At 43.9% G+C, this 27891-nt stretch overlaps 1 protein-coding gene across 5 annotated transcripts; it reads right to left on the reverse strand.

Annotated features, from left to right (window-relative positions):
• Nucleotides 1-3681: 3681 nt before the first annotated feature.
• On the reverse strand, nt 3682-27891 carry KBTBD11 (kelch repeat and BTB domain containing 11). Of its 5 annotated transcripts, none has more exons than XM_063150722.1 (4): nt 27490-27891; nt 23854-23956; nt 12183-12310; nt 3682-11747 (listed from the first exon to the last, which is right to left on the reverse strand). In XM_063150722.1, exon 4 carries the CDS (start codon nt 11688-11690, stop codon nt 9924-9926), a length of 1767 nt encoding a protein of 588 aa, XP_063006792.1. In that variant the 5' UTR covers nt 11691-11747; nt 12183-12310; nt 23854-23956; nt 27490-27891; the 3' UTR covers nt 3682-9923. The 5 variants fall into 5 exon arrangements, with proteins under 5 accessions (XP_063006792.1, XP_063006791.1, XP_063006794.1 ...); XM_063150721.1 differs by lacking the exon at nt 27490-27891 and adding an exon at nt 26204-26268; XM_063150724.1 differs by lacking the exon at nt 23854-23956.

Below are 27891 nucleotides of genomic sequence, written 5' to 3' on the forward strand. Positions count from 1 at the left end.
GTGTGAGCCAGAACAAATTCTGTTCCCCATGGCCTTGCAGGTGCTGCTTACAGCAGAGTATGAGGTGAGCAGAGGCACACCTCTTCTTGCCTGGAGGCACAATGTCCCTAGCTAGCCTGGGATAAAAACGTGTTACGTGCATATGCAGTGATGGGCACTCTGACACACACCTGCACACCAACAACCTGCTCATAAAGCCTGATGTAGCAATGGCCGAGGTATGATGAGTTAAATGACAGGCTGGGCTCCTTCCCATTAGTGTGTCAGCCAGCTGAGTAAGACCCAGCATGGGCTTTTTATGGACCAGGCTTGTCAAACATTCCATATGCACAACCATCACACCTTCATGCTCCAACTCTGTCAAAGGCAAACCAGACCTGGACACAGACAAAATCCACATTTAAATAACACTGGATTAATTGAAGAAGCACTTAAGAAGGAGATGTGAAGGAAGCTGATGATCAGTTAAGGGGTTTCTCAATTTTTCTTTCAGTATTTTGAAATATGCCATCTGCTTTTGAATAGGGTGATAGAGTACTGCACCTCCAAGGTGTGTACTGAATCACAGTCAGAATCAGCATTTGCTTTCAGTAGATACACAGGAGCAGAGAACTTCAGTAAGAATGTAAAGCAAAGAGGTTCATCTTCTCTTAATTAACCCTTGGAAGTTCCTGCACCATGCTGCTCTGAACCCAGGAACTCTCTCATGGACCTTCATTATTTTGTATTTTCCTAATAGTTTAAAATGTATTTTTAAGAAGACTCTCTGCCTGTCTAGGACTTCATTATGATCTAAAAAGAGACTGTCAATGATGGAAAAACTTTATTTGCCTTATTTGCATTCCCTAAAGTTATTTTTAAATTCAGCTTTTATTTCTCTAGTTCTAATAAAGATCCTTTGTTTTTCTTTAACTAGAAAATATATGGGGGAGACAAATGATCCATCTTTGAGGATGACAGATGTGCTTACCTGTGCAGAATAGAAAAAAAATCCTACCAATTTTCTACTGTCAGACTCGGCAATGATTTTTCACATGTGCAAAGAACTGCAAATCAGTGAGTAAGGGAACAGAATGGGATGAGACATGGAGTGGGGATTGTGATGACTCAGGAAAAAAGAACCACCTTCATCTGTAACGTGTGAACAAGTTGTCAGTAAATTAGTCCCTGACCACTAAGATAATGGTTTCTAAATGGTGTGGGAATTAACTTTATTCTGCTGCAGTTGGTGCTCTTACTTTATTCCTCAAAGACCTCCTAGCTGCTCGATACTTTAATCCTGCAGTTCCTTTTCTCTGTAGCTGCAGTTCTGAGGTGACAAAAAGCTCAGGTCAGCTTGAGAAAAGGTACTGAACTCTTGCCTCAAGTCTGCATTATGACTAATTTAATTGCTCACAACTTCCTCTATTTCCTTAGGAAGTGAACAGCTCATGGGTCCATTTTGCCAAAAAGCAGATGCATTAAGTCTTCCACACTTCATCTAAAAATTTAGGGCTGTATTAAGGGAAAAAAATTACCAGGCTACGGAAGGAGTTTGCCTCCTGAGGAAAGGAGTTTCAACGATTTCCAATAGGTAATTGTTCCAAATTCACAGATTCCCTGTGTTACCTATTGAAATGTTTGAGTAGAGAGACAAATATGTAAAACCTCTAAAGGGAAAATAAAAATATGAAAGAGGTAAAAAAAGAGAAGACTGCATAACAAAAATAGACAAAGAAAAAAAACAGAAAAAAAAGGAGGATAAAAAGTCATCACCTTCAAGACTCTCCAGGTACAAGCTGCTCAGCAGGGAATTTGAGAACTGGCACTGCCAGCACAGGGAGATAGCACAGCAATGAAGGGCATGGCTCAAGACAGCCAGGCACGTATCGTTTTCTCTCTCCTTCCCAAGGACAGCACATCAGGACAGCTGCCATTCAGAGGACGCTCATTCAGCTCCTTCTGGCCACTGCTCACCAGCAGCGAGCTGCCAGGCAGGTGTCACTGCTGTCAGGCAGTCGTGCTCCTCTCCCTCCGCCTGAGCTTGCTCACCAGCAGCTGCTCCAGTTGGCATTTATGAGACACAGATCCTCTTCACATTCACTTGAAGAAGCAGCCCGCAGGTACTGCCACATTTATTGCTTCCCGACCTTCTTTCAGCCACATGCTGTTATTTAGCCTAGGACTTCTTCTCTTGACAGCTGCCTAGACAATGCAATCCTGAAACAGGGATGGGGTTTGTTTCTAGGCATGGTCCCAGCACTAATAGCTACTGATTTGAGTTTCCTTTGTCCCCACCCCCGAGAGGTACATCTGTCCTTAGGCTGTAAACTCATGTTTGATGACATGTTGTTCGCTTGGTAATTACTCAGTATGACATGGGAGGTCACAGCTGTGTGTGACTTCCCTGTTTGCACAGTCTAGCAGCTGAAGATTTGTCTTTCCAGCAACACTTATCTGCCTTCAGGGGAATACAGGGCAACACCATCTGCTTGCAGATGTTTTTATATGAAAACTTGCTGTGAATTTTGAATACATGGACACAAGTGATGCATTATACCTGGAAACAAGTAATGACATTTTGTTACATGTCTCAATCTTGGATTTGGTGTGCCCAGATTGAGAGGTCTTTGAAACCCAAATCTTTTGTGCTACAATTGTTCAGTTTACCATTTCAGAACTGGAAAATTGACCATGGCACAGGTTATTGGGCCCAGTCACATAATTTACCAGACTACACTTGAAGCTTGAGCCTGGGACCTAAGCATCCTGAGAGATGTAGGTGAAAAATGTTCACTGAATCAAGAAGGGGTATAGGCTTGAGATAAATTTAATTGCCATTAAACTTCCCAATGTGTAGTTCACAGCACAGAGAAAAATTAAGAGCTAAAAATTTATATTCTAGTGAAGAAAAAAACCCCAAAACACATTCAAGTGACTGACTGCTTGAGTCTTATTCGATCAGAGCTTTCCTTTTTGTTTTCCCCAGTGATTTTATAACAGACTCAAAACTCTGGAACCAAATTAAAAAACAAAACAAAACAAAAAAAAAACCTGCTAATCTAAGATGTTTGGTTGAGCTATTCCAGATTTACCCTGGTTTAATCAGCAGCAGAGTTTAGCCCTTCTTAAGAAAATATAAGAAAGCATGTTGCAACAGGTAAGGAAATAACAGAAATTACAGCAAGTGCAACCACACATAGTCTATGAATACTGCAGTTTTCAAACAGGTCATATGGCCTCATGTCAAGCAAAATATCTGATGAGAAAATAAGTAGGAGACAAAATAGGGAATTTAAATTGTATTTGATTCTGCTTTTACTTATGCTGCTGTAAATCTACACCAGCCAAAAATCTGACATGTGGGACATAATGCAGGAGAGTATCTTGGGAAAACCTACATGTAACTCAATAAATGAATAATGTACTTTAACATACTGACAACAAAAAAGAAAAAAAGGAAATAACAATTAAGTGGAGTATATGCTTATCTGCATTAAGGAAAATGCTTTCACTGCAGAATATTTCAAGTTCCAAACACCCAGGGGACTGTGAAATGAAAATATTCCTTTTTTGCTTAGCCTTAGAAACACTGCCTAAATATCTACCTGTCTGATAATTTGTATAATTTTGTCTTTGCTTTATAAGAAAAAATACAATACCATTTACTGATTGGATGGATAACAAAGAAAAAAACAACAATTACCCAGAAATCCTTAATGGGGAGCATAATCTTTTTTTAAAGTATTTATTTCATTACAACGTAAATTGGGAGTACATAAAAAGCTTTACCTATATATGCTTCAAAAATGAAACTGTTAATACATCAGTTACACATATAATCCACCTGAACTGTGAACAGTGTCTAAAGAATTTGCATTAATCTGTTGAAAGTGGAAGCATCAACATTGTTATTTCATGATTTCACAGATTTGTCGAGGGTTTATCCACTAAGACTTGAAAGCAAAGCAAGAGACTCCTGCAGAAGGTAGCTTATTAAACACAGTGGTGGTTTGAGAAGCACTGCAGGTGTAAAATGGTAAGAAGTAGCAATATAATTGGTAAAAAACCTAGCCTGTTCAAGAAATATTTGAAAAACCTGGCCCTATAGTCATCACTTTTTCAAGTACCCACTGTAGTTTCCCTTCCCTGCTATTTGTTTCAACTGGATATACAGTAGGTACTTTCGACTCTGAATTCATCTTTTCCCTCCTATCCCTCACTCCCATTTCTTTCCTTTGAGTAATTCATGAAAGTTAGCCTCCAAAATAGCATGCTGTTGCAGTTGAACCCCAGCCAGCAGCTCAGCCCCACACAGCCACTCACTCACTCCTCCCAGTGATCTGGGGGAGAGAATCAGAAGGGGGAAAGCGAGAAAACTCATGGGTTGAAATAAAGACAGTTTAATAACCAGCTGCATCTGCAAGCAAAGCAGAACAAGGAATTCATACACTGCTTCCCATGGGCAGGAAGGTGTTCAGCCATCTCCAGGGAAGCAGTGCTGGGGCAGGAAGGTGTTCAGCCATCTCCAGGGAAGCAGTGCTGGGGCAGGAAGGTGTTCAGCCATCTCCAGGGAAGCAGTGCTCCAACACACATAGAGGTGTTGACTTAGGAAGACAAACTCCATCACTCCAAATGTCCTCCCTTCCTTTTTCTTCCTCCATCTTTATATGCTGAGCATGACAACAAGTGGTCTGCAATATCCCTGTGGTCAGGTGGGGTCAGCTGTGCCAGAGGTGTCCCCTCCAAAGCTCTTGTGCACCACCAGCGCCCCTCCTGCTGAGGTGGGGCGAGGAGCAGAAAAGGCTTTGGCTCTGTGTGAGCACTGCTCAGCAACAATGAAAGCAGCTCTATTATCAGCACTGTTTGCAGCATAAACCCAAAACCCAGCCCCATACCAGCTACTGTGAAGAAAATTAACTTGACCCCAGCCAAAACCAGCACTCCTGCTGATTCCTAACACCAGTGGGTTCATTCCAGCAGCTCTCAGCATTCAGTAGGCCAAACCAAATGAAACATGTGTGATCACATACTCTGAGCACACAGTTTTATTGAGCTTGTGTGTCAATCTCTGCTTTTAGCAGCAGTAATATGAAGTCAGAATAGTTCCAGTGACCTAGTAAATGCATGGAACTATTACAAACTTGCACTACATTACCTCAGAGTAGGAACTGAGGCAGGAAATAGGTAAAAACATACTTTGCTACAATAGTACTCATACTATTGCTAATAGCTAAAGAGAGCTGTTCTGCTAAACCAGTGCCAATCCACTTTGGAAAATAAAAGCAGAAAAAAGACAAATTATTAAAATGCTTTTTACTATGACTGCTCAACAGTACTACTGTTTCCCCTTCTTGTGTTTTCTTAAGTTTCCCAGGAGCAATGCTACTGGGAAAAAAAAAAAAAAAAACAAAAAAGCCCAAATATAGGATTCTTTCTAGATCTGGATTAATTCCAGCAGAAAACACTACATATCAGTCCAGACACAAAGCACCAGCAACACTGTTAAGTTTTGTGATAATGGAGGTTAACACATTTACGGAGCAGTCAACAGAATACATGATGTACATCAAGAAAAGCAACAGCCACTCATGAATAGTGGTAATTGGGATATAGCACTCTGAGAGCCAATCAAACAGCACAGGAGAGGTATGGCTTTCATGTGAGTAATTTATTCTTTCATCACTTTAAATTTTACCAGGTATTGATTTACAAAGAAACTTTCTGTGGATAGAATTTACATCAGCAACTGCACATTTTTAGCCATTACTAGGGTAAGACTAACATCCTCCCCATGTTGCTTAACAGTGCCAGTTTTGATCAAACAGGATTATTCTTTTGCCAATTACTTTTTTGACTTAGTTTCAAGTGTAAACAGAATCTGTACACATGCTTTTGCTGCACTTAAGATCTCTATTTTACAGAACCAGTTAGTAGATAGAAACAGTAAAGTTTCATCTGTTAATCACATTTCTTTATTGAAATCGGGATTTAGTTTTAGGTTCAATGAAGGCTTTAGGCATTTCATTGTTAGGGACTGCAATGCCTCTTTACTAACATGGTACCCCTGAGAAGAATCCAAATTACCTGTCTGGCTGCCCAGTACAGCATAGAGAGGAGCTCACCTCAAACTGGTAACCCCAAATACAGAGCCTGCCTGCAAAAGCTTTCCAAAGAAAACACATCTGATTGCATCAACTCATACAAGATCCGTGCTGAATTACCCATCCAGGAGGTGGAGCCTGGAATCTACTCAGAACTCAATGTACAGGAGCCTGTGTGTGAGCTTTTGGAGGGTTGCATGAAGCTCACCCCTGAGGAAGAGCCACAGGATGTGGTCCCCATGTACCTCTTGAGCAGCCATCAAGGTTTGAGAACACACACATGAACTGCAAGGCCCCAGTTCAGTCCTCACTAAGCTTATGGGAATTCAAGCCTAAATTCCCTAGCAGACAACCTTGAAAACAGGAGTAGTCTGGGGAGGAAAAATTACTCCCTGAAAAATTAGGGCAACCATCTCCTGCACATCCCATTAAAATGGGAGGACTTTAAGATTCAGGGGGAAGAAAGACAGCAGGGCAGACTGTGTCTGTCTAGCTGGTCTCAGATCACTCTGTGAGGATGACTACCTTGTCTAACTCCAAGAGTTCCTTTAATCCATTGACAACCAACCAGAGGGTGGGAGATGTGGACTGAATGCTTGGAGGCTAAGAAAGCACACACAGGTCTCCATGTTCCTATGCAAACACAGTACAGTTCAGGCTTCTCTAGAGAAAATGGCTGATTTAAAAGCAAAACACACATGCAAACACAACTTGAGGGTGGCCTGGCCTTTTGGTTTGTACCTAAATTAAACCCTATTACATCAGTGGTTTCTGGGTATCCCACTTGGTAGGCAGGTGTGGAACTGCTCTGAGCAGTTCCAAATGGGTGGAGGGGAACTGCTCAGCAGCTCCACATGTCAAACAGACAGTTGTGCCAGGTTTAAGTAAAACTAGAGGGTTCTGGAATGACAATTTCAGTCTTTAAATGCCTGAAGACTATCTAAGTTATGGTTTTAGTACCCAAGTTTGGGGGCAGGCGGGAGGAGGTTTCTTTGTGAAGATGGAATTGGGGGAGAAAACAATTCTCAGCAAACCTGGGGGAGAAAAAAACCAATTCTCAGCAAACCTGCCTCAGGCCTACCAGGGAGGAAACAGAGGCCACAGGGAAGGAAATCTGGCTAGAAACATGACTCTGTTGTTAATCATCAGGCTGTGACTACGCAGTGTACAAAGGAAACAGAATTGATAGACAGCTACTAATGAAGCCCAGACTCTCCCCACTGACACTGTGCACACAGTGAAAGCAGGTAAGCACTTGATTCAGCTTTTTTAAAAAATAGGAGCTAGCAAAAAGACAAACCACTTCAGGTTTCTTGAACACTTATTACTGTAGAAATGTATTTCTTCATAGTGTACAGCAATTAATATTGGAAGAAAGGATATGGTTCATTCTATCCCAAAAGTTTGTGGATTACTGTCACATCTTAAACCATGGAAACTTCCCAAAACTCATTTAGAAGCATTTTCATGGATTAGCAGAATGAAAATGCTTAATTAACAGCAATGCAAAACCTGGCTTGATACCTCACTACACTGTAGTATAAGAACTATACTACATAAGTCTTTGAACTATGAAATTGCCTTGTATTGCAAGATAAAACAGACGTTTCCTTGTGTTCCTGGTGACGCTACTATTTCAAAATCTGACCTAGCACTAACATCTCTAGTTTAAGTATGCATCTAAGCCTTGCATTACACAGCTTGAAATACCTTCTACAGTTAACATAAAAATTATGCTGAAAGCAAACATGTAATTTTTCTTTCCTGCTCAAACTACAACGCTGTAATTTAATCTAGAGTCAATATTTCCAAGGATGCTCATCTGAGAATTAAATCAAATATTCTGTGAAGGATGTTAAATTCCACTGCACCAACCTGTACTGAGGCTAAGATAAATGTCACACTCTGCAGGCCTACAGCTCCTGCCTGGCTGATGCTTTAATTAGCTCACTAGGGAACAGGCTCACTTGGCTAAGAACCTTTAGGACTGGACCACTGTTTTCTATAGAATGACTAACCAGATCAGCTGCACTAAAACCCTGTGCAACAGCAATGAGAAGAGAAAAAAAAAACCAAAAAACAAAAAAACCAAAAACCAAACCAAAACAGACAAACAATAAAGAGAAAGAAAGAAGTATCTATGAAGTTCACTATTCTCTTTTGTACAGATGGTGTTTCATAGGACAGAGCCTGCTGCCTTCCTTTGGAACTAGCAATTATGTGTAAGAATGCTAAAGTCCTGTTTAACAAAAACATCTTAATAAAACATAAAAATATCTGCTTTTTTTGATGCAAGGTCCCTATGTCTTTCTAAAATACGAATCTATACTAGAGCTTCGAGTATAAACAATTCTCTTCCACAGTCCATGCGAGTTCCATGCTGAATGTTCAGCATTGTACCAGCAAAAACACAGGTTCCTTTTTCAGAAAAGGCTTCTCAGTGATTTACCATAAAGCTAAAACATTTGCCTTGCCTACTGATTTTTTTAAAATATAAAATGTATAAAATAAATGCATGTGCCTTTTTCAATATAGTCTGTCTGTGTAGACATTTCATGTTTTCCAGTTCTGAGTAACATGACAAAAAGTGTGCTCCAACTTTCCACAGGCAGGAAGAAGTTTTGTATGGTTTTGCCTCATTTGGATGCTGCCCCACAAGCAGCACTCTTGGGCAGTTTAGAATCACAATGACAGCATATGCCATCAGCACGTACTGCAATTAACAAGGACTTATTGATTACAGCAATCATTAGTTCAAAATAAATACAGCAGTCTCTCAAAAGACAGGGAAGTAACATCATGCTAGTGCACAATATAGTATGTGTAGCACATTCCTATTTTCCATGTCCCCTTTTGATGGTCTTGAAAATAAGTGGGAAAGGCCTTTTGCCACAGGTTAGTTTAGGTTAACCTTCCTTGACCTGCAGTTAATTAAAGAGCATATGAAGTACAAAGATTTTCCCCAGCTCTAGTGGCATACATGGTCATGTCAATTGGTTGCAATTTGAACAGCTTCAGTTCATTTTGAATTCAAAATCTCTGATCAAGAAAAGTAATAAAACAGTATCTTTTCATACAGAAAACATTGCCTTTTCAATTAAAGAACATATCAACATTTCATATCTACCATAAAATGCCACATTGTAGAAAGGTAACTTGACTTTTTTTTCTTTTTTCTTTGCATTCCAAGTAAAACATGTGGCTCACATTTGTGTTACTTAAAACATTAAGTTTGGTATCTCATCAACCTCATCTGCGGTTGAAATTCCTGGGACTAATACAGTGCCACAACTTCCTTAAACCATCTATTGCACCAGAAATGAAAGGCTGTGATGGAGATGTTCTTCCTATACTTTTTAAACACAGGAAATAGTTAGTTTAATGCAGCTAAACTATGCTGTGAGCAATGTTTATCCCTCAGTATCATCCCAGAGGGGAAAAAAACCAAAAATGACAGAAAAGGCTCCAGCCCAGATTGCAACTATGTGTAAACACACAACCAACACTAACGTCCCATTATGACACTGTTGTCAAGAATATTTTAGAAATCCAGGTTTAAAAACGTTTTTCTCAGATTGGGGATTGGCACAAACATAATCCAGAGATTATCCTTTATAGCAGCTTTTACTTGTGTGTGCTTGGCTTTTCACACAAAGCCCAGCAAACATGAGAAGAGTTACAGCTGAGTTAAAACCAGCTCAACATCTTGAGAGCACAGAGGAGGAAAGGGGAAGTCCCTTTTCTCTGCAGACACAACAGAGAAGGCCCCCTGCGTAGACGGGAGTTTGTGGATCTGCAACCCAGCTCCCCTCTCAGGAGGCCAGAGCCAGGCTGGCCACCTTACAGTGGGAGGGAGCCCTCCTGGTCCCCTGTTTTGTCCAGCCTCTCAGGCAGGGTAAGCACGAAGGGCAGGAGGACACCCTTAGCATCCAAGGGAGCTTTAAGAAGCTCCCCATCAAAGGTGCCCTTGAGCCCACCATCTGCTTCCACCTCGCCGTCCTGGGCCAGGCTGAAGCGGAGGGTGCCGGTCCGGTTGACGCAGTAGATGGTGTTGCCCAAGGGGGCGCAGCGGAAGGGCTGCACGGGGCCGCCGCCGGGCCGCAGGCTGGCGCACTGGCTCCAGCACTTGGCCACCGTGTTGTACCGGAACACCTCAACGCCGCCGCCCGTGCCCGGGCCCTGCTCCCCGCCGCGGCCGCTGCTCACATCAAAGCGGTAGATGAAGCTCTTGAAGGCCACCATGTCAGCAGAGCGCCGCCGGCTGCTGTTGTAAGGGCACTCCTGCCACTCGTCGCGCTTGGGGTCGTATTTGAGCAGGCGGTAGAAGAGGGAGCCTCCTGACACGTAGATCTCCCCGTTGCAAGTGGTGGCCTCGTGGGCCACAGCAAAGGCACCCTTGGGCAGAGGTGCCACAGGGCTCCAGCGGTCGGCCCGCGGGTCATACCTTTCCACAGTGAAGAGGCACTCGCCCCCCACGGCATAGAGGTAACCATCCAGGGCCAGCAGCTTGAGCTGCGAGCGGGGCTGAGCCAGCGGCCGCACCTGGCTCCACGTGTCAGTCAGGGGGTTGTAGCAGAAGACCTTGTCGGAAAGGCGGGCCCTGGGCTCAGTGCCCACCGGCCCCGTCACGATGCCCCCTGCAAGGAAGAGGTAGTTGTGGAGGACACACATGGCGCAGCCCTTGGCGTTGGCCTCCTCGGGCAGGCGCGTCAGCACCCTCCACTCACCGCTGCCCTCCTGGTAGTAGTGAATGAGGGAGCCGCTCTCTTCCAGCGACACCACGGAGGAGGGACTCTGTGGCCGACTGCTCTCGCGGCTCTGTGGCCGGCTGCCACCACCCGGCCGCTCGAAGGCGTCGCTGACCTCGGCCACCAGCAAGCAGGGCCGGCCGGCATCCATGCGCTGCTGCAGGATGAGGTCCCGCTCAGCGCCGCTGAGGCGCCCGTAAACGCTGGGCTCCCGCAGCACCTCCAGGTAATGGTCGCTCATGAAGCGATAGGCAGCCTCCCGCAGCTCGGCCAGCCGCTGCTTCTTGGCCAGGCAGAGGAGCTGGTAGCAGTTGCCGAGGCAGAGCTGGGCGCGCATGGCCTCGGCGGCACAGTGCAGGGCACAGGGCATCTGCAGGACGCGGGCGCCGCTCACCACCTCGGCCAGGTTGTCGTGCCGCACCTCGCCCATGCGGGCCGTGTACACGTAGTCGATGAGCAGCCGCAGCGCCCCGTAGCTCACGCCCTTCACCCGCAGGACGTCCCGTGAGGCGCGGGCACGAAAATAGTCACTCTTGGCCGCCAGCACCGACTTGTGCGCCCGAATACGGCGGCCCGACACCTCGATCACCAGGTCGGGCTCCTCCGGCGGCCGGTCCCGCGGCCCCACCACCTCCTCATCCTCCTCCTCCGGCTGGCAGGCGGCGTTGTTGATCTCCCACTGGTTCTGCACCACTCGGCCGCCGGCCGCGGGCGGCTGCGGCTCGGCGGCGGCGGCGCTGAAGCAGAGGGAGGAGCTGAAGCCGCAGGGGGCGGCCGGCGTGGGCGGCGGCGGCGGGGGGGGAGCGCCGTTCGCGGCCCCGCTCTCCTCCTCCTCCGGGGCCGCGCCGCTGCCCTCCATGGAGCCGCGCTACCTGCGCCGGCGCCGCGCCTGGCCCGTGCGGAGCGCGGCCATCACCTGCGGGACAGACCCAACAGCGCTCAGCATCCGCGCCTTCCTCGCTCCCCTCCGGCTTCTCTCCCCCCACACCTCCCGCCTCCCAGGATCAGTGTTCGGGGCCCCCGCTCTCGCAGGCGGGGCCGCCGCCGGTTTCCGGGGCTAAGCCGCCGCTTCTCCTTTTCCTGGGGAATCCACCCTGCGGCTCGGCCGCCTCCCGCGTCAACTGCGCTAGCTCACCCCCGAAAACCTGAGCGCTTTCCGTGGCATCGCCCCGATGAGCACCTCAACAGCCTGAAAAGCAATTCTGGTTTTCCCGTTGCTCTGCAGAAATGTTAAGCAGTCTGCAGGCACTGCAATCCTTTTCACGACAACTGGTCTCTACACTGCGCTGGGTGATGAGCAAAAGTCTCCTTTAAGGGCAGATGCTTGGGAGTACCATCACAATGGATTCACCTTGTGCAACTGTTTCAGTGGAAGGCTGAGGCCGCAGTCTATTCTGGAAGGCGATTCCCCACTAGCCAAATTTCATTGGCATGACCTTCAGAAGTTCTCTTCATATCAGTGTTCCTCATGCATTCCCCCTGTTTAAAACAAAAATATTATTATTTTTAAAATCGATAGATTTTCTGTTTAGTTTGGAGTTTGGGAGCATTAAAGTTATGTCTCCCTTAATAATATATCTAGAATATCTTAAAGACACTGCAAGTATGCTAATAATCCTAAGTGTTTACGAAACACATGAAAGTATTTTTTCTGTACTCGGGACAAGAGCAATGTCACATTTGTGTAGCAGCATATGTAGCTGTAAAGCATTAGCAAGGTGTTAATCAGACTTCAAAAAGATCATGTCTTTATTTTAAGATTCTGTTAATAAAAAGTAGAAGCAAGGAAAAAAAATCACAATAGATAATTAGAACATGAAGTCTCTCATGGGAAAAGGCAGGATCCAGGGAGGGCATGGCTCTAAGTAGGTTAGTCCCTGTCAGCACAATCACCACCCAGTTGTACCTTCATTTCACAAGTATAGTTTTTAGAATTTAATGAACTGCCATTTCTTTGCCTCATGTTTGTTTATGAATTTCCCAGACTTGGATCCAAGCATTAAAACTTGGTTTAAGTTTTGATGAGTGATGCATAAAAATTGTCTGAATGTATTTAATATAATAAAGTAAGTATCTGCAGTCCTGATTCTATTTTTAAGGAGGCTATTAATTTCCATTAAAATTCCCTTTGTCAGTTTTTTCACAGTCCTCAAGGAACACTCATTTCTATGTAAAATATGCATTGTGGCTTCCTTTTAGCAGACATGATTCATTTACTCTGTTAAATTAGCATTAGGGAGATTTAACTTTTTAATATTTTTTTTTACAGAAAGCATAATTGGTAAGTGACATTGTCTGGAAATCCCCAACACAGACAGGAAATCTGGAAGCCCATACTTGCAATGCAAACTTTACTTAAATGATAATATCAGTCTTTCTTCATGGTGCTTTATTGCCTGGTAAAGGGCTTTCTACTCCATTTGATCACATTCAGTTAGACTGAAATCAATGCTAAGGTTTGATTTTTGGGTATTGGAGACTTTCAGGCCACAACAACAGCATTTTAAAACTTACTAGCATTCGTAGATTTCACCAACTTTGTATTCCTCATCTAAGTGTTTAAAAATCTGGGACTTAGGAACTTTCTATGACTGTATGAACTTTGGCTAGCTTTAGTGGCAGACTTTCTGCTGTCCAAACCCAAAGTCTGTAGGCCAAGCTTTACTGAGTTTTTTCAGTAAAGTCTTAACTAGACAAAAGGCTTGGCAGTGATCTGTGCACGCTCAGTGTGTCTATACAGGATGTACTGGGCAGCATCCCTGCTGATGTGAATTTGTTTTCCATCAAGCCTTGACAGTACACAGAGCAACTACTGCAACTAACAATATTCTGGCCATTCCTGACACACCTCACTTCTGACACCACTTCTCCTAACTTCTACTTATGTACCCCCCCTACAAGAAGGATTTAGTAGCTTCAGATGGTTTCAAGCTCTTGGTCATGGCTTGATTTTGTGAGTGAAACTATAAAGGAAGAATGAAAGAGAATGCTACCAAAAATTAGAAGTACGGGTGATTAAATGTGAAAAGTCAAAAACAGTAACTCTAATACCAGTAACATCTCTCTACAGTGAAATGCATTTCTGGCATTATGTCCCAAAGGAAAATCACCATTTAGAATATTCAAAGTAGTTAAAACAATAACCAGAAAAACTTATCTTTTCAACTTTCTCAGCTAATGGGAAAAGAAAAAAAAAAAAGTGAGATCCTCCTCAAGCACATAATCATACCTTTTCCGACATTCAAATATCTGCTTGGTTTAGAAGTCTGATTTGACACATTTGAAATGTTATTGATAAAGAAGCTTGTAACAAACATCTGTGTTAACCCACTACAATTCCCCTGAGGAACCGCAAGGAGAAGGAAGGACTGATAGCATTGATTGCTAATGGGAAGCAGCAGAATTCTGAAGAAAATTATCCTCTGGTATATCCAAAGCTAATTACCAAGAATATGCTGAATTTCATGCTGAGCATGAGAAGGACTTAAAGTACCATACAATTAAGGCAACAAGGAACAAGGAATATGGGGATGCTGAAGACTTAGAAAAGCTGGAAGAGGGTTTGGAGGACTTTGCCAATGACAGCGGTGACCAGGACAGCAAAGACCACTCCAGCAATCCCAGCACCTCTGTCTAGTTGAAAACAAAACACAAGAATTACACAAAGATGAAACTGAAAAAACAATTCAGAGAAGTAGTGGAACCTTTCCATTATTGAGCAACATGACTGATCTGAGTTAAAAGGCCATGGATTTAGTATGAAAGAGGAACATGCTGAAAGGGCCTGATGGAAAGACAATACTGAACTTCTCCTCCACTCTTTTCTTACCTACAGTGATCAAAGAGCTGCACTGCTGTTCTGGCAGACAGAATATTCAAAAAGTACAGAATTGCAGAAGATATTTGATAGCTGTGATGATTCAGAAGAATTTGACCACCCGACGATCTCATTTGGCTTAAAATAAACTTGGTTTTAACATTTTTTTCAAAAGTCACCAACAGGATAGATACTGGAAAAGGAAGCAATTTATTGAGAATACATGGTACCTTATGGACTGAGGTCACCTTTTATACTGGGGACTTTTAAGTCAGAAGCTGAATTACTTGTTCTGAAAATGTTTTCATTATCATGGGTTTGGTCTAGGGATGATGTAATGTTAATGGACAGAGGAGCTGCCAACAAACATGAACTGTATTTACAGACTTGGCAATGACACACAATATCCTGAATGTGTGGCCCCAACCTCAAATGCTGTAAGACATTGCTCAAGTAACAGCACAGATAAGAAGGCACAGTTTTACTGACAGAGAAACTGTAATGAAGAGCTGCAGGTAAAGTTTCCTGGCATTGCATTCATTTGGCAGTCCTTCTGATAAAATCCAATTAAATGCTTGTATTGAATTGTTCTCTCCTTGTTTTTCTTGTGCAGTGCCAATAGCCTTTGATCCAAACCTCCCCTAGCAAGACCCACTTTCTCCAGGGAATATGTGCATGTGGGAGGAATTGGGTTACTTCTCTCCAGTTCACAAATGGAAACAGCTCTGACTCAGTCTCATGGTAAATTAAAGCAGTGCCTTCTCTACCATAAACAACTCTAATTTACATAAGCAGGCTATCCTCCCCAGGAGACTTACCAGTTCAGAAATGACACACTACCATTCTGCTCCACCTTAATCCAGAAAAAAAGCTTTTATAAAAATTTGGACTGCTGAACTTTTACTTCAGTAGAGAAGTCCCTTGGGATAGGGGTGTAATCTGATTGAGATGATTAAGGCTTCTAAAGAGGCAGGATCATCAAAAGAGAAATAACATCCCTTATATTTATTTTAAAAACTAAACAATGACTTGAAAGTAGAACTAGCCAGGGTGAAGTGTAGGCAATGTCAAGTGTAGAGTAGTTTGTATACTTATAAAAATAGTCTGCAACACTCCTGGTCACTGAGTAGATCTGTGAAATTTGGAAGAAAAAATGTTCTCTTTGTAGATGGGGAAAACATCTGGAGCATAAAGATGCCATTTCTCTGAAAGGTCCTGCATTACTGGAGCCCATTACAGAATTAAACTCTAAATCTTAACTACTTGATTAACCTCCTATTTGTAAGAAAAGAATACAGTTATCTTCCAATGTGCCACCTCAAGAAAAACAATATAAAGAATAGTTTTTTCTCTCCCTTTTTTAAAGCTGGGTATGTTACAATCCTAGTGTCTTGCCCTGACTGCTGGATATATGGCTTTTATAGTATTGCTTTCACACTCATGTGTGGATGCAAATTTTGACCTCTTAAGGTGCTGTAATTTTTTGACAATATGTAATAGAAGTATGAATTGGTCTTTATCTCATAACTACAACATTTTCATACAACCACAAAGAAAAATCAACATTTAAGAATTGCAGCTTATGACTGCAGACCACACAAGAAACAGATGGACAGCAGTTCCTCATCAGAAACTCAGGGGAAGAAAAGGCTGTGTGTGTCTGGGCAGGGAGGAAGAGAGAGAGGAAGTAAGTCATAATAAAAATATTATCAAAAGCTTGATTAAATCGATACTATAGCTAACAAATCTAAACCAAAAATATACAAGTTCTAAACAGTCATCATGACCACAGAAAAAGGTTTCCTAACTGTTATACTCATAGAGACAAACATTTTCTAAAAAGGAAACTATCTTTCTGAGTTCCTTCCAGTTTGGACTCTTCAGAAATAGTTAGGGAGGAGTAGTGTCTCTCAGGAATTCTCACAACAAAAAGGAAATAACACTCCTACAAAAGAAAATCTAGCAAAGATTAAGTGCAAGTTCTCTCCAATATCCCTCAGAGGAAAGAAAAGTCTAACAAAAAAAAAAAAAAAGAACAGTCAGAAACAAGGTTTGAATGATTACAATACCTTTGGGAAAAACTCCAGGGCTGATGTGGTGCTTTTATCACTAATGCACTACAGTCAAGAGATAAGTATGGCGTGGCAACACCACACTGAATGTAATGAAACCTTTTATGCAGAATTGCTGCTAATTCTACACATGGGCTCACAGCTACACTTCTAAATATGAGAGCACGTGGTCCTGTCTGTGATAAACTGAAGTTTGGTTGCTTTCATCATATCTGGGCACAGCTAAGACTCCATTAAATTGACAGCAGTACCAAACATACCAGCGTGGTGCTACAGCTGAAAGGATAAATGCAGTCCTTGAATGTGTGAGCTGGGAAATACAGAATACCCACAGGGAAAATGTTACCTTGCCTCTACAGCATTAGTAGGTTTGCAGTGGAACATGGTGGTTGAATGGATGGAAGCATGTATGCTTAAGGCTTTACATTTTGGAAGTAGCACTTAAAAATCTGTGAAGACAGAGAAGATTACCCAAGAATTTCAGAGACATAGAAAACCCCCACTTTAGTGAGAGACTCAGAACAGCACTTTGAAACCAGACAAAGGCTTACTCTGTCTCCATGCTGCACACCAGCTCCCAAGCAAAAAGGTGATACCTAGCCTAGAAACCCTCTAACAGCCACACGGCTTTGGAGGAAATGTGGCTTGTGCTAGTAGCCTGGAGAACTAGTACAGCAAGCCTTAGTCAGCCTGAGAAATGCAGAGCTGACACTTCTTCAGGGCTTGGTATGTTTGCTCTGTGACTTGATGACTGTGCACAAGTGTAGGCACATGAAAATTCTGCATGCTGAAGGCTTTCTTAGGCTGGTGAAGAAACCCTAAGCAAACCAAGTGTAAGTGTAAACAAAGCAAAAGATTTATGCTGCTGAGGGGGAGGAAAAAAGACAGCTAGAGCATATTGTGGTTAATTAAAGTTTAACTGATGGGGAGAGTGAAGGATGGGCTCAAAGAAACTACAGAATAAAACCCAAAAAGTGCATTCAGCTTAGAAGGATCTTGAGTGAGAAAACTGTCAGAGTATAAATATCCAAAGACAAAGAAGTATCCCATGAAGAAATACACATTTGTATCCTGCCATACACTTCTGTCAATACCCAACTATGGTTCATGTGGGAGGCAGGGTGCTGATCTACGTGGACATTTCATGTGACATGGCAAGATCCTTATTCTGATTTGATGAAAGGGATCTTGAGTATGTGCCTTGCTGGAAGGCACTTGGGAAGCAAGGGTAAATAAAATTTGACAAGAGCAGACTAGTTGATCTAGAAATCCTTTCTGACCCTAAATTCTGAAAATTGCCACACACCAGGAGCACTGACTTGAAGCAAAGCATCAACTTGTCACGATTAAAAGCCTCATTTAAGCATTAGTGTGTAATGTACTGTAATGTGGTAATGTTGACTGCAGAAATGCTTTTCAGTATTAAACTGTATTGCCAAAAAACTGCAAACGTATTCAAAGTCTCTACAAACACTTTGGCAATGTTGGTGCTAACAAAGAAGGAGGAGAATATCCACTGAGAAGCCAAGTCAAGCAAACCAGCAAATCAGTTTAGAGAGATTTTTGAAAATCGAAGTAGATTTTTTTCATTTTGGTATTGCATTCCAGAACAGCACTTGATCTCCACAAATGTACGACACGCTGCCAACACACCTGCCCTGTACTGCGTGTAATGCAGGAGACGGAGTAACAATTTTGGAGGATATTAAATTCCCTCACTAAGATAAAACTGGATTTTGCTTTTATATCATTATGGAAAGGACATACAGAATGAAGAGCCCAAAGCACCAGAAATTTGCCAAACTATGTCACCACTGCGCTTGAGAAAGAATGAATGTGAGAGGTGACAACAGACTTCAGAGGGAAGGAAACAGTCCCATTTTTCTGAGACTTACACCTAGGAAGAGAAAGTAAAACTTCTAGAGAAGGCAATAATGAAAATACTTTTTTTGTCAGACAAACTCTAGATCTGGTACTTAAGAGAAAAAAAAAGCCCCACTTTTAGAAACTGAACAGTTTCACTGGTTTATTGACAAATTAAGTAAGTGATGCTAAGAAAGGCAGAGGTCCTTTAGATACATGATGAATGGCACCCTTCCCATTTCTGGAGCTCATATATGGTTTCTTTGCCCAGATACTTCCTCAAACTTAAGGTTTACAGTTAAAAACTAAGGTTTAGCTGCAACTAAAAATTATATTACAGGCAGTTTGATCTCAAGAAAAATTCCAGGTTCCTGCAGACATTGTCTCTACACAGACCTTGGGCTGGATTCAATACGGAGAGGCCTGGCACAGTGCTAAACACAGCAAAGGCTGACTCTGAGGGCAGGTTTATCTGGCAGCTGGCAATGGAGCAAAGATGTAAGACCTAAGACAGCCAGATGAGATAGCAGAGCAAAGCCTCCAGCATGACAGCCCTAATCTGAAAGAAGGAATCAGCTTGCACAGGCTTCTCTCTGCCAGGGCAGAAATGCTGCTGGTGTACTTTGCTGTTGGTCCTATAACTGTGACCTACTAGGTTACTCACAGGAGTTTGACTTCTTTTATTTTATTTCATGAAAATCAGGCCAAGGTGGATAGGCATAGGGCCATAGTCCCACAAAGAATTTATCTGTGGGTGGGATGCACCTCCCAGCTCTCCTGCAAGAGAGACTGATGCTGTGTCTCAGCTGCACAGCAATGCTGAAACCAGCTCCTGGAATGGAATCTGGAACATACATACACACAGGTTCTGCACACATGTGCATGGGTGGGTACAATTAGATGCCAACTGATCTGGATCCTCAAAAATAAGTGCATGAGAGCTACCAAGGGCTAGCCAGTAAAGACCATGGTGATGAAGTCCTTAGCTTGTGCCATGACAGGACTTCAGTTCTTTCTTTGGGAGCCTCAGCCCAGAATCCTCTGCAAAATATACCTGAATTACTTTAAAAGACAGCAATACTGACTTTTGCTGCTACTCTGCCTTTCTGTACAACAATTAGAGCTCTGACCAAGCCCCATGGGAAACTTGTCACTACCCCTTCCTTTGCCTGAATATCAACCAAGTGCCCAAACCATCAAGTCTATGAAGGTCACTTCATAGACTTTAGTCACTTCAGTCCTTCAGACTAAAGCAGTTACTACTTTTCAGAGAGACAATAAAAAATGTTTTTGAGGGTGAGGAAGAAGAATCCTGGGTTCTGCTCCCTGCCAAAAACAAAGTTTCTGTACTTCTTCCCATTGCCTCTGGAGGATCAGGGCTCAGCTATATTGCCTGGAGATCTAAGCCACTCTGTCTTGTGCTGGGATTGAAAACCACTTGTGCTGATCTCAAAGCAGAAATGCATGCTGCAGCCATAGGTACTTCTGCAGCAAGCCTTTACTATCAGGAGTACCTGAAGGCTGTCAGCCCGGATTTCACCAAACAATGGGAATGCTTTTAGCAGCAATGATGCAACTGGAGGGCTTAAAAAAGTATTAAGTGACTTTATGTAATCACTGGAATTATAAAGGGAAAGAAGAGAAAATTGAGTGTAATGCATGCTGTTTACATTAGTAGAAGCTAACACTTGCTGACCATTCTGAGACAAAAATAAAATAGATTTCTATTAAAATACTCTTATTTTCATGGGCTGACACTTTCTGCCTTGAATGCATAGCATTTTTTAATATAATGTGAATTTCATATGCTGAGCCTGAGCGTTCAGGAAAGGTTTTCTGGCACTAATTTCTCTGACTAAGCTCTACTTCTACAACAAGAATTTAGAGCAGGCAATTCAGTATCTCCCACTATAATGGGTTTTTCCATTGAATGAGGCCAACAGGTATCTAAATTAAAGGGATAGAAAAGATTGCCTGGTTATCTAATCTTATTCCTGCAAGAAAAGGCCAAAGAATTTTACTCCTGTAGCAAGCCAGTAACTTTTGGATGAATTAGGTCAAAACGTTGTTCTGTTCAGATCATTCACCTCACGTCTATCTGGTTTCTCTGTTCTGGCCAATGTCCTGGATGGAAAAGCAGGTGTCAAATAGATCATCCTGAATACCTTGAAGAAATGTACATGCTGCTTTTCACTTTGGAATTCTCTCTCCCCAAAATGATCCTTGCTCTTTCTGAAGAGACATCCAAACTGGCAACACAACCTTGAAGGGTGATTATGATCACAGAACTGTCCTATCTGCTTTAGGACTTTTTGACACAGAGTAGAAGTAAATACTGTAGTATGTATGACTAATCCATGACTCAAACTTGTCATTTTCAAGTGCTACAGAATAAAGGGTTGCTAATGCATGTAGTTAAATATGCAGCACGTTCAACAGTCACAGTGCTATCCTTGCATTTATTAGTTTGCAATCTGCACAGAGGTGTACAGTCAGGGCCCAGAATAAGAAGCAAGACTTTTACATCAGAATGCTGAACACAGAGAGATGTTTGGTTTTATGGTTATGATTTGGGAGGCATGAGAAGAAGCTTAGATTCAGGGATCCTGGCTTGTGGTTCTGACCGTTTCGAGATTTTGATGTTTCAGTCAGAAGTCTAAACTTTGATTGTTTCTAGAAAGATTTTAGATACACATCAGCAACATCTCAAACCAGATACTGAGGTTTTTCAGCCACTGTCACGTGAAAAGCTGCCTGATTTTGGGGGTACAAGCCTTGGCAGAAATATTATCCAGGTATTGGACTAACAGATTCTTCCAACTCTCTTGCCTGTCTCAAAGGTCATTCACAGAGAATGACTGGTACAGACCTCATCCTGAACAAAAGGAAGCAGCACCAGTGAATTTTATCACATGAACGCACATGAACAGTCTTTGCCCTCGTTTTCCTAAGATCAAAATTAAATACTTCTTGGGACACAAACTCCAAAGCTCACACAATACACTCAAATTACATTTACTTTTGCTGTTTCTGCATGTATTGTGGAAACCAAACTTCAAAACTCAATTATCAATTGCTATTGAAGAAGTATGTTTGTGTACTGCTCACTTCCATGGCTTTGAAGAGAATGAGGCTTGTGATAGTAGCCTGCAACTAGAAACTGCCACCTGAGCTTCACAGAGAATTTTGATCAAACCAGAGTCTGACATGACCTTAAACCCCAACCCCACTGCAGTCCAGGAAAATTCCAATTAACTTCACGAGCATCTGGATTTCTTACACTGTTGTACTGGCTTACCATGGCAAGGCTTTTGCAGCCGTGGCAGCAGCGGCTTCTGTGAGGGGCTGCCAAAAGCTTCCCCACGTGTGACAGAGCCAGGGCCAGCCAGCTCCAGGACAGACCCTCCAGGGGCCAAGGCAGAGCCCACCAGTGATGGTGGTGGTGCCTCTGGCATGATGATAGAGTTAAGAAGAGGAAAAAGCTACTGCGCAGGAGCAAAGTGCAGCCAGAGAAGACAGGAGTGAGAATATGTGAAAGAAACAGATCTGCAGGCTCCAAGGTCAGTGCAGAAGGAGAGGGAGGAGGTGCTCCATGCACTGAAGCTGAGAGTCCCCTGCAGCCCACGGTGAGGCAGCTCTGCCCCTACAGCCCATGGAGGTTAATGGTGGAGCAGAGATCCACCTGCAGCCTGTGGAGGATCCCACACTGGAACAGGGGGACACTGTGGATACCATAACCCTGTGGGAAGCTCACTCTGGAACAGATCTGCTGGCAGAACTTGTGACCCCACAGAGAGCCCTGGCTGGGGCAGTCTGTTCCTGAAGGACTGTACCCTAAGGGAGGGACTCATGCTGAAGCAGTTTGTGAAGAGCAGCAGCCCATAGGAAGGACTTTTGTGGAGAACCTTCTCCCATGGTTCATCCCATCCCTCAGCCTTGCTGGAACAGGGGATGATTGTGAGGAAGAAGAAGCAACAAAGACAACATGATGAACTGACCACAATGCCCAGTCTCTCTCCCCCTGTACTACTGCGGGAGGGGGAAAGGTAAAGAATTCAAGTGTATAGTTAAGCCAGGGAAAAAGAGAAGTATGGTGGGAAGATGTTTTTAAGATTTGGGTTTATTTCTCATTATCCTACTCTGATTTCCCTAAGTTGACTCTGTTTTGCTTGTAACAGTAACTGGAGAGTGATAACTCACTGTGCTTATCTTGACCCACGAGACTTACACTTTATTTTCTCTCCCCTGTCCAGCTCAGGAGTAACAGAGCAGCTTTAGTTTGCACGTGGCATCCAGCCAGGGTTAATCCACCACAACTGTACAGACAAATGTAAACGGTAGCTTTTTTTTGAACTAAAGCAATGCAGGGAGTTGCAGTAAAAAGAAAAGATGAAAGAAAGCTACAGGATAAGAGAAAAACTCTCCCAAGAATGGATTTGTCTTTGACTGACAGAATCAGAACATTTGTTTCACTTGCCACTCCCACAGCAAAGGGCTGGCTTTTAGTTCTTTCTGTCTAACACCTCAAATATGGGTTGCAGAAATAAGAGTTCATTTCCAGAGCTTAGGCCCTGTTTTTTCAATCTACTTACAAGAAAGGGGGAAAGAGAAAAAAACAGAACTGCTTCCAAGAAGAAAAAAACAAAACTATTGTATAACTCTGACAGGTCGATAGTTTGAAATGATTCAGAAGTCCAGGAGCCTGCCAGCAGTTAGAGATCCAAAGCTGAGATGCAAAACTTACCTAGCTCCTTAAGGAGCTCCTGGAGGAGTCAGTGTCCAGAAAAACAACTAAGAGCTTGTGCTAATCTATGAATGCATAAATGTAAAATAACTTCAATTAATGCAAATCATGTTGTGACAGACTACATAACAGCATGGAAGCTGCTTGACCAACATATGTTGATTTGTATAGGAAGATTGTGGTTTCTGGTGTGTGTCCAAGTGAGTTAAAAAAGGCTGTCAATCTGTCTGTTTCACCCAGAGACACAGCAATGGCAGCCTGTGAAACATCCCACCTGAAAAGCATTTATGTGACACATCTTTCTTCTCCCCCTGACACACGGTACAAAATCTGCAGAACCACTGGATTTTTTCTCATGCTTGTTTTGCATTAAATAAACTGACTTAACCAATCATGAATCCTGCCATCCTCACTGATGAGGTATAAAAAAGAAACTGGGAAGTACCAAATGTGCAGTGCAGAATAAAAACACCCAGCCAGCTCCTTTTTTTGCAATAACACTCAATCACCCATATACAATACTGACCCAGTCTTGTAATCCTTCTGAAGCCAAAACTGCCAGTTAGCATCCAAGGAGCACTTTAGGATGAAGAAAAGGGTGCAGCACTGCCAATCAATTGGTCCTGATCCTGCAGAGAGTTACACACAGATTTAAACACTCTGTTCACAGGGCTAACTCCACTGGTAATGCCAACATCTGCAGTGTAAACTGAGTGCTTGCTTAATTAACTGCAGGAGAAGGCAAAATCTCTGTAGATTCCCTGTGTTGTCACATGGTGAAGAGTTCTGGCACAGGGAACTGGGCAGGAATGTATGGCCCAGGCTAGGGAAAGAGCAGGGTCCCCTCCTGCTCAATGAGAGCTCAGTCACACATCAGGTTAAACTGGTTGTCAAACCCTGAACTGCTATAAAGTAATTCTTCTCCAATGAAAGGAACTAATCATGCCTGCTCCCTGACAAAACAACACTGAGACCAAACATCAAGCAGAAACAATAGATGATGACAATTTCACCGAAAAATAAAACACCAAGAGTAAAAATGTCATGTCCTGAGAAGGCTAATGAGAAAAAATACAATGAAAATGAGCTCATTTTTAAATGGGTATTTTCAAGGATGTGAAGTGGCATAAAATGACTTCTCTGCTTCTGTTCAGAGGCAAGAAACAGACTCCTAACTGCAATGCTGTATAGTGTCAGTAGGGATAAACAGAAAAATACCTGCAAAATCCACAAAGGATCCCACCAAGAAAAAAAAAGTATTAAAAAAAAAAGTTTAATTCTACCTTAAAAGAAATTGCAGGATTTCCTTTCATGTTTTATTATACCCTTCTCTAGCAGTCAGCTGCCCCTAATATCCTCTTGCAACAGGACACTACAGGATGCTGAAACCCCTGGTAAGCAGGATCTGGATGCAGCCATCTCACCACATCGTTGTCTCTATGGTAACCCAGGCCAGCCCTAAATACTATAATCCTGCTTTACTATAGTAAAGCCAGTTAATGACTTTAATTGAATGTTCCTGCCAAATAATGGTGCTCTAATATTTATTGACATTTCAAGTCTGTCCATCTCTTTGGACTATTTGTTATATTGAAAAGTGATGCAAACACAGCTTTTGTAAAAGAAAGGAAGCTACTACAGATTTCAGCCTTTTGATATTATCAAGGTGCAGTCCTGCAAACTCCAGCTTCAAAGGGGCACCACTGACTTCAGTGGCTCCACTGCCAGGAGCGAGTCCTGCAGAGCACAGAGGAGCTGGGGCAGGCACAGGACCAGTCCTTGGCTCTTGGCAGGGTCTCACCAGACAGTGGCATTAGCAGTGGACGACCAGAGCATCCCACTGGCATGCTCTGGATGTCCTAATTAAAGAGTGAATAAATGCTGTGTGATGGGTCCTGGGAGGAGGAGAATGCAGAACAAGTAGGACGGGCCAAGCAGTTAAACAAGAGAGGAAATATTGCTTTGTCAATACAACTGACGATTTAATTATTATTTTCCATGAATATTCCACTTAATTCCTTTTTGGGAGACAGATGGTTAAGTCCCTGGAAAACAGAGAAGCCCTTTTGCTCCTCAGATCATACAGAAAGATTGTTCTATTTTATTGCTATTCTATTTTTTTATTGCCCTACTTTTTTCCTTAGTTTTTTTGCTCCAGTTTTCTATTGTTTGGTTTAATTGCTGTGGAAAAGCTTTACAAAATATTATTATTTCTAGAGGGTTTTATTTTTTTCTGATGGGTGAAAAAAGTTGGCTATAGGATTTAATACTATCATTTTCTGTGCTGTGTGTAAGTTTGGGTTCAGAAGTCTGCTTTTTATTGCTTTAAATCACCAGACATAGAAATCTACCTACTGAAATTCAGTACAAGTTTTTTTTGAAGCATCTTCCACCCTGCCAAATCCTGCACGCGTATGCTCACCCAGGGCTTGCGCCTGCTTTTAGCAGGATGGAGCAGCACGCCATGAAGAATTTATAGCGGGAAGCAATCTCCTGCTGTTACACATCCCTAAACGTTAGTGTAGAGAGTCATTTCCATTTTCAATAGGTCAGCAGGATATAAAATAAAATAAAATAAAATAAAATAAAATAAAATAAAATAAAATAAAATAAAATACGCAGGCATCAGGGCTGGCTCCTCTGCGACATATGGAGAAGGGATGTGGGGATATGCCCGGCCTCCCCGCTGCCCAGAGGAGGTGGATTAAGGGGGCCAGAGGAAAGAGAAAAGGAACACGATTAAACCTGACAGTGCTCCGGCAACCCATCTCACTCACACGCGGCTACCGCGGCTCCACGTCGCGGTGCTTACCGCAGATATCGGCAGACACCGGCACCAGCCCTCCCCGCTCCCGTCGCGCTGCCTCCCCGCTCACCTTTCGGCCGACGAGCCCCGCGCCGCTCCGGAGCAGCTCCCGCAGCGCAGCGGCCGCGCCGCCCGGCCCAGGCGGCGGAGCGGGAGGCGGCGGCGAGCGGCGCCGCGGTGCCAGGCGAGGCAAATGGCTGAAGCGCAGGGGCCGGGCTGGCGGAGGGGCCGGGCGGGCGCGGGGCCGCGCTCGGCCCCTTTGTTCGCCTGGCAGGCGGAGGGAGGAGCGGGCACGGACCTGTTGCTGCTGGCGGCGGCTGCCGGCGAGGGGCACCGGCCGAGCCGGGAGCTGCCCGCGCTGCCCCGCGGGGCTGAGGCGGGGCGGGCGGCGGAGCGGCCCCACCTGCCCGCGCTGAGGGGAAACTCCCCCCGTGTGGCGCCGGGCGGGGAGCGCCGGGTCCTCCCTCCCTCCCTCAGCTCCGGGCGGGGCCGGGGAGCCGTGCCGGGGGTAAGCGGGGCGGCGGCGCCGCTCCCCTGCGTGAGGCAGGGCCGGGGGCTTTGCCGCAGGAGCCGCAGCGCCCCGGCTGGAGCCCCGCGGGCCCCGGCACCGCCCGCCCGCCCGCTGCCCGCGCCGAGCCTCCGGGGTGTTCAGGTGGCTGCCGGCGCAGGTCCCATTCTCTCCTGCGCTTCAAAGCTGAGACCCTCGTCAGGATTCCCTGAATTAGACCCGCTTTTCAGTTTCTTAAAAGCCATTTCACATTGTGTTATTTGTACTCTGGGTCTGCTCCCGACACTGGCAGTGGTACCTAACCCAGCTCAAGTCCCAGGGCAGGCTGGAGTTTGATTTCTGCCAAGACGGCAGACGTGCGGCCCTAATCCCTGACCCATTTCTGGTGGTGGGATATATCGTATTGTCTTTGTAGCATATAGTTTAACTATGACACTTCTGTCTCAAAACACTATTCATCCGCAGGTTTGCTCTTTTTCCCTCTCCACGGTCTCCAGGGACCTGTCAGACTGGTTCCCCTGCAGTGCCCAGTGAGTGGCTCCTGGCCTTGGGAGATACTCCTGAGCAGACTTGAAAAGCTGCTACCATCTCCTGTCTCAAATTAACCTGACAATTAATTGCTTCTGTGCTGGCAGTGTGGCCATTGCAGCTGTATGTTCTTCCATCATCATGGCTGTGATGGCTAAGTGTGGTTGGGTGTCTTCTCCTTCATTTTGTCCCATTGCTTCTCCTTCTTGACATCAGTTGTGCTAAAAACTCTTATGTGTTGACTTAGCACTTAATAAACTAAAGTACTTGCATGCAGTGCTGGATAACTGTAACCACTTGAAACCCTTGGCTTCACTCACATTGTGCTGTGACTTCAGAGCAGCTCTTAACCAGCAGGCTGGTGTTCAAGCAGAGGTCGTGTCTCATCTCGACTGAGAGGCAGCGCTCTTCTGGGAGCTATAAAATGGATAAGCAACAATCATAAAGTGTTAGCAGGGTCTTAGAAGAGACAGTAACCACAACATGTGGCTTTAGCATAACTGTGAATTTGTCACCCTGATTTGGTTCTATTGCAAGGTTAGAATGTAAGCTTTGTACATGGTTTTATTCCTGGCTAGCTGGAAGAAATTTCCATGTGATACAGCAGATCCATTAAAACCTGCCAGAAAGAACTCTTCTCTCTGACATCAGGAATTAATATTCTTGCTGTTTCATGCTACTTTAAATACTATATAATTCAAGATGACACTAAAATTAGACAA

Source organism: Melospiza melodia, chromosome 3 (assembly GCF_035770615.1).
Source record: "Melospiza melodia melodia isolate bMelMel2 chromosome 3, bMelMel2.pri, whole genome shotgun sequence".
Classification (NCBI taxonomy): Eukaryota; Metazoa; Chordata; class Aves; order Passeriformes; family Passerellidae; genus Melospiza; species Melospiza melodia.

Coding starts and splice junctions, on each gene's coding strand:
- KBTBD11 (XM_063150724.1), bottom strand. CDS start 11,690: ATGGAGGGCAGCGGCGCGGCCCCGGAGGAGGAGGAGAGCGGGGCCGCG.